This window comes from Carlito syrichta, unplaced genomic scaffold (assembly GCF_000164805.1).
Source record: "Carlito syrichta isolate Samal-C Ts95f unplaced genomic scaffold, Tarsius_syrichta-2.0.1 Scaffold150313, whole genome shotgun sequence".
In the NCBI taxonomy this organism is placed as follows: domain Eukaryota; kingdom Metazoa; phylum Chordata; class Mammalia; order Primates; family Tarsiidae; genus Carlito; species Carlito syrichta.
In genome coordinates this window covers 126,809-138,406 of record NW_007094409.1, presented here as the reverse complement: position 1 = coordinate 138,406, position 11,598 = coordinate 126,809, and the positions used below count along the sequence as shown (strand labels likewise).

Genomic DNA, 11,598 nt, shown 5'->3' with positions numbered 1-11,598 from the left:
CCGGGCGGCCGGGAAAGTGTACGGTCTCGGGTGGCTCGGACTGTCGGAGACGCTGTGCTGGGTTGGGCTTTGTTTGCTGCGCCCCACTCGCAGGCACTCTCGGCGGGCGGCCGTGAATCTGGGGCTCCGGGCGGTGGCCCGCGGGCTGGTCGGAGATGGTCGGCTCTGGCAAGATTGGGGAATACGAGAGGACGAGCCGCTGGGTAACTCTGAAAGCTCTGCAAAGCCGGGAAAGCGCCGGCAGCACGACTTTGCAAGGTGCACGAATGTCGAGCTGATCTCTGGCTTGGTGAGAGCGGGATTTTGTAGCCGGACGGGGTAGTAGGGCAGGCAAGGAGAGCTTGGGCCGCCGCTCACAGCCACAGAGCCACGGGGTCACTGTGCCTGTGGTCAGCGGGTCAGGGACGCCCTCATGCCATCGTCCTCGCGGCGTGAGCTGGCCACCTCTTCCTGTTCGCCAACTGCACGCCTGGGGCTAGAGAGGCGACTGAAACTCCGACAGCTGCCTCTGGTGGGACAGGAGCGCGGGGAGAAATGTGTGCGCAGCGGGGCTAAAGGCCCCCGCGACATCCCGCCCTGCACCCCTCCTCCGCTTCATGGCCGACGGGGCTTCTGCTCTGGTCCGGGACCCGGGAGGGGGCTGAGCGCCTGCTCTGGGCATCGGGATGCGGCAAAGCATTGCGGTAAGCGCCATCGGCCCCTCTAGAGGTAGCGCACTGGGGGCGGCAGCAGAGGAATGTCTCCGAGGACCCCCTCCAACCTCACCCCAGCCCTAGGCGGGCCAGCAGGGTTTCGCAAGTGAGCTCTGGCGGGGGGCCACCTCGGCCTACAGCCCCTCCGTTCACCCAGTGGTCTGTCCCCGGCAGGCCAGCTCTCTCCGCCCAGGCGCAGAGCGCCAGGCGAGGCACTCCGGTGGATGCTGGATTCTTAGCAGGGCTAGGTTTGTGCCGTCCTGGCCAGTCGTGGGAACTGGGCGTCTTGCTGGGCAAAAATAGGGAGACAGGAGACAGAGAGGGACACGGACCGCTCTTGGCAGCCTGACAGAATGCTGTTGGTACCCAAGTCGTACTTTATAGGTTTTTTTCCTTTTCTTGTTTGCCTTTCCCCCCAGCTCATTTTTAAATGTGCATGTTTCAGTGGTACCACGTGAATGCGCAGCTTCTTTTGCATACGTTCAGTACCCTTTTTTTATCCTCTTTTTAGCTCCCTTCTCCGAGCTCTTCCTCATCCTTTCTCCACTTTTCCATGGTCTCTTGTCCTTTCAGTGTGTCATTCCTTCTCTCCTTGGCGGATCCACTTGACTCTCTCCCTTGCCTGCTCCTCCAGCTGCTTGCGGCTTCCTCTGCTTCACATGAGCTGCATGGGGAACTTCCTAGCTCATCCTTGCGCCTTTACCACCCTTGCTACTTAAAGTAGAAATTATGAAGAGGAGGGCAGCTCTTTATGCATTTTCTGATTTGGTGATGCTCTTGGTTCTTGTTTTTGTACTGAAATCGGATTTGGGGCTTGGGGTTTTTTTTAGTTTGGTTTCTTTTGGGTTTCTTTGTTTTGGGGTGGGGGTGGTGAAAAAGAAATGACTCAACTGAACTAAAATAACTGTTGAAAGCCACACTCATAACAAGGCAAAAAAGATCTAGTGAAATTTTGATTTTACAATGAAAGTTCGTTTCGGTGATGTCATGCTTAAGAATTATGACTTCTTTTCGCAATGCCAATCATGCTGTCATGGTGAACGGGGGAAATGCACGTCTATATGGCAGCCAAATAGCATCTCAGCGGTGCCGGCTGTATTCTGAACCAAACTACTTAAAATGCAAATCCTCCTGGGTCATGGCTAATGGATTGTCTACCTTGAGACATGTTCAGTTTTACCACTAGCTGATTCCTCGTGGGCAAAATAAACAAAGGAGTTTTTGTGTGACACTTCTCTCTTTGCATCATTCCCCCATTGTGTGTTCTTGGGTATTTTCTTTATTTAATTAATATTTGGTGGTAACCATATTGAAATTGCAGTCAGCTTTCCATTCACGATGGAAAAGACTTACACTGCTAAAACTGCATCAATAAAATGCACCTTGTATGTGTTCGGCTTATTCTTTTCCACAGAGCATTGTATATATTTATATATGTGTGCAGTATTGAAGGGGTTGGCTACAACGGGTTAATTTGCTAAGCGTAAAACTCAACCAACAAGTGATGTGTCATTTGTTTATAGATAGGGACAGGGGGTGGTAGCATTGGGGAGTGGATGTTTGTGAATTGATTATTTTAGGACAAAAATGTGCTGTATTGAGCGAATCTCTTGCTGCAGATAAAGCTACTCAAAGATTGTGGTCTGTGAACTCCTCTTCCTCAGCAGTTACAATCTCTGGTCAAAATGAAGCAAATAAGCATTTAAGCCAGGCGTCAGTCGAACTTGGGTTCAAAATACGAAGAAAAGGGAGAAGGCCACGCAGGCAAGCGATCCTGTTCTAGGGATGGAAAGGCTGCCTGGAGATCAGCTAATCAATGCAGGAGCAAGCAGGTTTCTCTCCTGACTTCAGAGACCCAGAGACAAAAGGCTTTTTGTCCCTTCTTTGGGAAATGACTGACAGGAAATTAGATACTATTTATTTACTTGAAAAAAAAAAATCTGGCCATCCCCTACTCAGTTAGTTTTCTGAAACCCCACAGGATCATCTGTGCTTTTACAGGCAGCAGTGTACAGAAGTGAACTGATTCATAGCAACGAGCTTATCCGTGGAGCTGAAGTTCAGGCAAATCTCTTCCCAGGTCACCTTCCCTTGGTCTTTTAACTGTCCCCTCTACAGCAACTCAGTTTCCCCACTGCCATACTCCATTGACCCCTTTGCTCCACCATCCTCTCTAATCAGCCTCTTTCCTTGGCTGAAGGCTAGAGAATAGGTAATCCACTGACTGAAATGCCTTTGTGGTACAAACTACACTACTTGGTAGTCTGGGGTCTCTAACTTAAAGTGCGGGTAGGGAGATTAAGACCTGTGTTCAAGGGCAGAAATTGATGGTCCATGTAGAAACCCCCCCCCCCAAATCCACTTCAGATTGTTAAGATTTAAATGGTTAATGATCTCTCTTCCTATTGTTTTATTTGTGTGTTCTGCACATACAAATTTTGTATAAACTATAGGTATGGAAAATAAAATGTATGGCAATTTTAGTGGTTATCATTGTTCAATTGAGTGAGAATATTTGAAGTTTTGGCTTAAAAATACACTGCTACTTATTATATCCATGTGTTCTCTATGTGTTCATATGATTTAAACACAAAAAGATTTTCAAGTAATGACCATTGAAAAATGTTTTCTTTTTATTTTTTAGATTATTTATCTTTATTCAGAAGCATAAAGTTGTTTGCTGATTACAAGAAGATGTTTCTTTGGCTCTTTCTGATTTTGTCAGCCCTGATTTCTTCGACAAATGCAGATTCTGACATATCGGTGGAAATTTGCAATGTGTGTTCCTGCGTGTCAGTTGAGAATGTGCTCTATGTCAACTGTGAGAAGGTTTCAGTCTACAGACCAAACCAGCTGAAACCACCTTGGTCTAATTTTTACCACCTCAATTTCCAAAACAATTTTTTAAATATCCTCTATCCAAATACATTCTTGAATTTTTCACACGCAGTATCCCTGCATCTGGGAAATAATAAACTGCAGAACATTGAGGGAGGAGCGTTTCTTGGGCTCAGTGCATTAAAGCAGTTGCACTTGAACAACAATGAATTAAAGATTCTCCGAGCTGACACTTTCCTTGGCATAGAGAACTTGGAGTATCTCCAGGCTGACTACAATTTAATCAAGTATATTGAACGAGGAGCCTTCAATAAGCTCCACAAACTGAAAGTTCTCATTCTTAATGACAATCTGATTTCATTCCTTCCTGATAATATTTTCAGATTCGCATCTTTGACCCATCTGGATATACGAGGGAACCGAATCCAGAAACTCCCCTATATCGGAGTTCTGGAACACATTGGCCGTGTGGTTGAATTGCAACTGGAAGATAACCCTTGGAACTGTAGTTGTGATTTGTTGCCTTTAAAAGCTTGGTTGGAGAACATGCCATACAATATTTACATAGGAGAAGCTATTTGTGAAACTCCTAGTGACTTATATGGAAGACTTTTAAAAGAAACTAACAAACAAGAATTGTGCCCCATGGGCACAGGCAGTGATTTTGATGTACGCATTCTCCCTCCATCTCAGCTGGAAAATGGCTACACTACTCCCAATGGTCACACTACCCAGACATCTTTACACAGATTAGTGACCAAACCACCAAAAACGACAAATCCTTCCAAGATTTCCGGAATTGTGGCAGGCAAAGCCCTTTCCAACCGCAATCTCAGTCAGATTGTGTCTTACCAAACAAGGGTGCCTCCTCTGACGCCCTGCCCAGCACCTTGTTTTTGCAAAACACATCCTTCAGATTTGGGACTGAGTGTGAACTGCCAAGAGAAAAATATACAGTCCATGTCTGAACTGATACCGAAACCTTTAAATGCCAAAAAGCTCCATGTCAATGGCAATAGCATCAAAGATGTGGACATGTCAGACTTCACCGAGTTTGAAGGACTGGATTTGCTCCATTTGGGCAGCAATCAAATTACAGTGATCAAGGGAGACGTATTCCACAATCTTACTAATTTACGCAGGCTTTATCTCAATGGCAATCAGATTGAAAGACTGTATCCAGAAATATTTTCGGGCCTTCATAACCTGCAGTATCTGTATTTGGAATACAATTTGATTAAGGAAATCTTAGCAGGCACCTTTGACTCCATGCCAAATTTGCAGTTACTGTACTTAAACAATAATCTCTTAAAGAGCCTGCCTGTTTACATTTTTTCTGGAGCACCCCTTGCTAGACTGAACCTGAGGAACAACAAATTCATGTACCTACCTGTCAGTGGGGTCCTCGATCAGCTGCAATCTCTTACACAGATTGACTTGGAGGGCAACCCATGGGACTGCACTTGTGACTTGGTGGCGTTAAAGCTGTGGCTGGAGAAGTTGAATGACGGCATTGTTGTAAAAGAACTGAAATGTGAGACGCCTGTGCAGTTTGCCAACATTGAACTGAAGTCTCTCAAAAATGAAATCTTATGTCCCAAACTATTAAACAAGCCATCTGCACCATTCACGAGCCCAGCACCTGCCATTACATTCACCACTCCTTTGGGTCCCATTCGAAGTCCTCCTGGTGGCCCAGTGCCTCTGTCTATTTTAATTTTAAGTATCTTAGTGGTCCTCATTTTAACTGTGTTTGTTGCTTTTTGCCTTCTTGTTTTTGTCTTGCGACGCAACAAGAAACCTACGGTGAAGCACGAAGGCTTGGGGAATCCTGAGTGTGGCTCCATGCAGCTGCAGCTAAGAAAGCATGACCACAAAACCAATAAAAAAGATGGACCGAGCACAGAAGCTTTCATTCCACAAACTATAGAACAGATGAGCAAGAGCCACACCTGTGGCTTGAAAGAGTCAGAAACCGGGTTCATGTTTTCAGATCCTCCGGGACAGAAAGTTACTATGAGAAATGCTGCCGACAAAGAGAAAGATTTATTGCATGTGGATACCAGGAAGAGACTGAGCACAATTGATGAGCTGGATGAATTATTCCCTAGCAGGGATTCCAATGTGTTTATTCAGAATTTTCTTGAAAGCAAAAAGGAGTATAATAGCATAGGTGTCAGTGGCTTTGAGATTCGCTATCCAGAAAAACAACAAGACAAAAAAAACAAGAAGTCACTGATAGGTGGCAACCACAGTAAAATTGTTGTGGAGCAAAGGAAGAGTGAATATTTTGAACTGAAGGCAAAACTTCAGAGTTCCCCTGACTACCTACAGGTCCTTGAGGAGCAAACAGCTTTGAACAAGATCTAGATCATGCAATCCTACTGCATACAGAGGACATATATTTAATGATGAAAGTGCCTTTTGTTGACTTCTAACTTCCAAATACTATATTATCAATAGGCATAGAGGCAGGTGTTTCCAAGGTTGTCTCATTAACTGTAGCTGCAAAGATGTGTCAAGTAGAAGAGAAATTCCTTAATAGATTTTACTACACGAAACCTATACTGTGGAGTCCTGTGGGGATACTGCAAACTCTGTTGCCAAAGGGATGCTTTATACACGTGATACACTGAATTTAACCTCAAGAGGCAAATCTGTTTTGTACCCCAATGCAAAACCTTCGTCTCTTTGTGCTTTGCAAAGCAAACTCAAGAAAACTGGTACTGGTGTTTGTACCTCAGCTGGGTCCTTCATCTTGCACGTAGATTAAGTTGATGGAACTGGAATAATCCTTTTGATTTGTGGCATTGTAACAACTCTGTGTAAAGATTATCTGAAAAGTTTAAAAAAAAAAGCATGCAAAGAGAGAACATTCGATAGTATTTGTAAATCGATAACCTTTATGGCCTGCATCTTGAAACCGCTGGATTTATAATGTTAAATTGTGCAAATACTTGTTTAAAATATAACATGCATTACATAACTATAAATAAATTTGAACACTTTAAGCATTACCTGTCTATACGTAAAAATCTAAACCAGAAAAAAAACCAACGTGAATTACATAGCGTTTGTGGTGATCTGAAGAAATACATGATGTTTATTGGAATTAAACATGGCTCAAATTAAACTAACACTAGAGTTTGTTCTCAGTTATGTGAAATACCCACAATCCTTAAAGGTTGTCCAAAATTAGCAAAGTGCTTACCGTGTGAGCGCACCCAAAGCTATTTTTGTAACATAATTCATATTTATGAACTACTTTGTGTACTAAATAAGATAAATATGTACTCCTTAATATGTATTTAATATGCCTGACTTGTTTTTCTGATCACAGTGAATTTATCAGTAAGTATAAATTTAGACAGAAAAAAAACTAAAATGAAACTGAAGCTGATGTGTACAGAAATATTCTGGACTTGGTGATCAGGTATACTTTAAAAACAAAAAAATACAAAAAAACAGTTATGTGCTATTCTTGTGAATTTAGCATATTATCTTCAAATTTGTTACCAATTGTGCATTTTAAAATAGGTTCTTTAGTTTTATAGTATTGTGTCTGGGGCAGTTGTTATTTGCCATCAGTTGTCTTGCTTTTCAGGATTCTATGAGCTTAATTCAAATAGTTTTCACTACAAGTATTTAAAAATAATGAATAAGGTTAATAGTTATATCTTGTATGCATCAATATCCTGTTCTTTCATCATTCTGACTACTATCAGATAATCTAGTAGAACTGTAAACATCATGGTAATCTTGGCTATCAAAGCCACATTGTAGAATGCTTGCATTGGCCTTGGGGTGAATTCAGTCTGCAACCACAAATGATATGCCTCTGTGTTTGCCTGTGCTGTTAAGTTCTAAGTCAAAATTGGTCAGAGGAATGAAGTAGTTGATAATGGGTGATGTTTGAATATTTGTAGGAGCTCCTGATTAGCAAAGTGATATTCAGAAAACACATTGCCTTCTTGGCCTACGTGTGTGTGTGTACCCATATGTGTGTGTGTACATATATATATATTATATATATAGTGTGTGTGTTTGAGTGTGTGTCCCATCTCTTGTAGTTAGTGTATTAATCAGTAAAATCGCCAAGAATGTAAACGTAGATATTCGTTATGAATTTAAAGTGGCATATATTTTGTTGCAGCTTCCAAAATGATATTATGGTTAAAATTGTAACAGCAGTTCTTTTACTAATCACTAATTTCAGGACTTTATGTGTTTGTTCAAGAAAAGAAAAAAAACTCTTGGCCTTTTTGGATCTCTCTCTCTGTGTGTGTGTGTGTGTGTGTGTGTGTGTGTGTGTGTGTGTGTGTGAGATTAGGTATATATATATTCATATATATAGATAATTTGGAGATTGTTTTGAATAGCAAAAAATGTCTCCATACGTATGTGTTGGTGCTCTTAAAACTTTAACGTGTGATTTTAATTTTCATGACAACATCTGTGAAAACTTTATATGAATATACAAAATCCAAACAAATAATTGCTTTCTGATCTTTAAAGAAAAGACAAGATGTGTGCTCAACAGTTTTTTTCATCTACAATTTCATAAGGACTTTTAATATGGCATTACCATGCACGCATGCATCCATGGATTAAAGGGCTCCTAATGCATACTGACAGGATAAAGATGCAAAGGCTTCAAAGAAAGTGTTTTAGTTTATCCTGTCAATAAAGTATAGATTGAGAAATCTGAAATAGACACTTATGGAAGGAGCCAGAAAGCTCCATCCATGATCTGGAGATAATAGGTCATTGGGATGATGCCTTTTATTCAGTGTGGTAATGCTTTGAGGATGTTTCAAGGTTTCTGCAGAATTATCAATGACAAGAGTACCTGCTACCATCTCAAAGCTTGCTGTAGCATATTGGCTATCTCATACTCTTCTGCTGAAAAGTATACATGTTCAACTTTTTAAAAAAAGTAATTTGTATGTGGTTATTTGGAGGTTCTAATTGTAAATGAAAGTAACAAATCCTTGGTTAAGGCTAATATATTTTCCTTAACTGAAGTCATTGTGCCTACATTATACAGTGTATACAATTTTGCACCTGTCCTCTCATAAGTTCTCCTTGTACATTTTATGATAAAGTAGTTAGGCATAAGTTCTGAGTTGAGTACAAGAACAGTTAAATACATTTTGTTGGCTTCAACTATAACCTTGATGTTAGTTTAACCCCTTAAGGTATGATATGTATGCCAGTACAGCATTTTTAGTAGAACTTTGATTCAAATCTAGACAATCCGAGAAGTGCTCATTTCTAATGTGGCTTGACACATCATGGGCTTCTTGGCATTATATTCATGTGTATGGATTATGTTAGAACAGTTGCAGAGAAATTTAGATCTTATGAAATCAGTGAAGGGGTTGAGATAATATATTGTGTCCGTGTAATATAAATCAAGTTTTAAATTATTTTTTTATGAAATCAATAAAGATGAATCAATTCCTTAAAAGTAAATCTTTGTGTAATTTTATGAGAAAGCAGCTATTAAAGTACAGTGATTCGAGTCCATAAAGCAATTTATATTCTATATTTAGTTTTTCATTCTGAATAATAAACTGAATAAATATATTAACTAGAAAATCATTTAAGACCATCTTTCTTTTGTTGCTTTTTTAAAAAATATTTAATTTTTTAAGCCGTAAAGAGGCATAAATTATACAGGGCATGGCCTCATGAGTAACGTCAACAGGTATTTCAGAAATAACAGAACACATCTAAAAATGTATGGCAGTAATATTAATCTATATCTTTTGCATGATTTGTACATTGACATTGTATGAAATGAGCACAGTGAGGTGGGTTTTTTTGTTTGTTTGTTTGTTTTTAATCTTTTGGTTATTGTCACATCCAAAGAGTTGGGGTGAAAATATATTAAGAATGTATTTATAATCACTATTTTAAAATAAAGAAAACATATTATATTGTTTTTTTCCCTAATTTGATTATTAGTATTTTAGGTTAGTTTTTAAGAAATCAAGTAATGCTATAAAAGCTAATGTAAATTACAGAAAGAACTGTTCTAATGACTTTTGTTTGCTTTTAATAGCATCAAGAGATAAGACAGAATTTATTAAATGCCATTTTATGAAAGTATTAATAAAATTGTTTGCTACAATGGTATTTCTGAAGCCACAGTTTGTTAAATATGTTTGTCTTTCCATTATTTTTCAGAAAAAATAAAGCAGTACCAAACTGATCATTTCACCCAGATTTGAGGGTAAGGTATAGCTTTAGAATACTGTTTCTATTCAACTAAATTGCTAAATCTCTGTCAAAGGATGCTTTCTTTACAAACATCTTTGCAATCTGTGCTCCTTCCCACTGGTAGCCCCCTTGGAGAAGAATCAGACAGTGCCAAAATCAACATGCTTTGATTCTTGCCCATTCTCACTAATTGGTTGGAATTTGACATCACTTCAGATAAGCAAATACTAGTGTTAAATCTTAACTTTCTACTCAAATACTTTTAGAAAACCTTCAGGGCCTCTATAGATCATGGGCAGTTTACTGGTTACACACTAGTTACTCAAAAAGGAGTAAATTGTGACTTTTATTTGGTTCTTTTAAAGGTGACAAAAATTATCAATCTATCACTTTACTAAAGTTATTATGGTTAGGAAAAATGAACCATTTGCATTATAGCTAATTTGACGGCAGAAACAAGTATAAACAAACTGTTTTGACCAGTAAAGTGAGTTTAGGACACGTTTACTTATGGGAAGAAAAGTAAAGGTAGAAACACAGAATATCAATTAAGATTGTTGTGGCCTTCATCTATACGTAGATATGCTGAAGATGTGAACAGGAAAGATAGAATATACAAGTACTTTTGGACTAAATATCTTATGCATCCCAGGAGATACATCACCGGATTGTATTATTTTAGTTCGTTATGAGTACTGAGCAGAAGGCTTTGGGTCCAAGCCACTCTGTTATGTAGACAAGTGGCATCAAATCAAGGTTTGGCCTCATTTCCAGTGCTCATCCAATTAGTCATTGTGGTCAGATGGACTGAACTAAAATAGTTCGTTTGCGGCTTCACTTGCTGGGAATAACTGATTGTATATATCAAATTCACCTGATCATTACTAACCCTCAATTTCAGATATCCTGGAGATCTCTTCTTTGTTAAAGTAAAAGCAATTGGGAGATCAAATAAATTTTGGTAACTTATTTTGTAAAAAACTGCCTTAATCTAACTTTGAACTTCAATTTGTTTTATTATTTATTTATTTATTTCATGTATTTTGAGTTTTCTCTAGTTGATAGGATTGTGTTTTAAAAGGGGAAATCAAGGAAGGGAAACTGTTGTCTAGCATATCTGAAAGAATGTGATTTTTTAATTTTTAAAGAGTTACTTTGACCTGTCGTTTCTGTGTCTATATTGGGAAAATAAAGTGGGGCTCTGTGACATGTGAATACTTTGGGCCAAATAAGTGATACTGAGAATAAAAAGATTCAAATTTCTCATTAATTGATAATTACTAAATTCACTGACTATAAAAACCAAAACCAGGAAGGAATCATTCAACCCTCCACTCTAGTTGACTTTTGTAGATGCTGCCTAAATAGAAATAAAAATTTTGGTGATTTTAATAGCACATAAAAATGAGAAATTACTTGTTTAACTTCAAGAGCTCATGAATGAAGCCTTAAGAGGGATCATGTGAATAAGTCATGAATTACTTTAAAATTCTCTATAGGAAGAAAATAGTCTTTAAAAGTTCCTGAACAATTTATTTATCTTAGTTGGCACCTCACAAATACTAGATCATGTTAGATGATACCGGTTAACAGCCTAATGAAGGCATGTTGTACAGTGGCTATTGCTCATGGGTGTTTGAAAATCATACTAAGCATTGTTCTCCCTACTAAGAATTGTGATGTATATTTTCATCATTGTTTCATGTGAACTCAATCATTGTGGTAAAACTCTGGAGTTGGTATGCAGTAACTTTAATGCTGTTTTCACGAATAAAAGTCTTTTCTTATAGGCCACATTTGTAGTCATTCAGTGTGTTTATTAGTGTGAAATTAGTAAAGCTCA

At 39.1% G+C, this 11,598-nt stretch overlaps 1 protein-coding gene across 2 annotated transcripts in view; it reads left to right on the top strand.

Annotated features, from left to right (window-relative positions):
* SLITRK4 (SLIT and NTRK like family member 4) overlaps positions 1–6,669 on the top strand; it is an 8,249-nt gene extending 1,580 nt beyond the window's left edge. For both annotated transcript variants that reach the window (XM_008050559.2, XM_008050558.1), the window contains exon 2: positions 3,337–6,669. In XM_008050559.2, the coding sequence (XP_008048750.1) occupies positions 3,387–5,900 (2,514 nt within the window). In that variant the 5' untranslated portion in view covers positions 3,337–3,386 and the 3' untranslated portion in view covers positions 5,901–6,669. The remainder of the gene's footprint in view (positions 1–3,336) is intronic.
* The last annotated feature ends 4,929 nt before the right edge of the window (positions 6,670–11,598 follow it).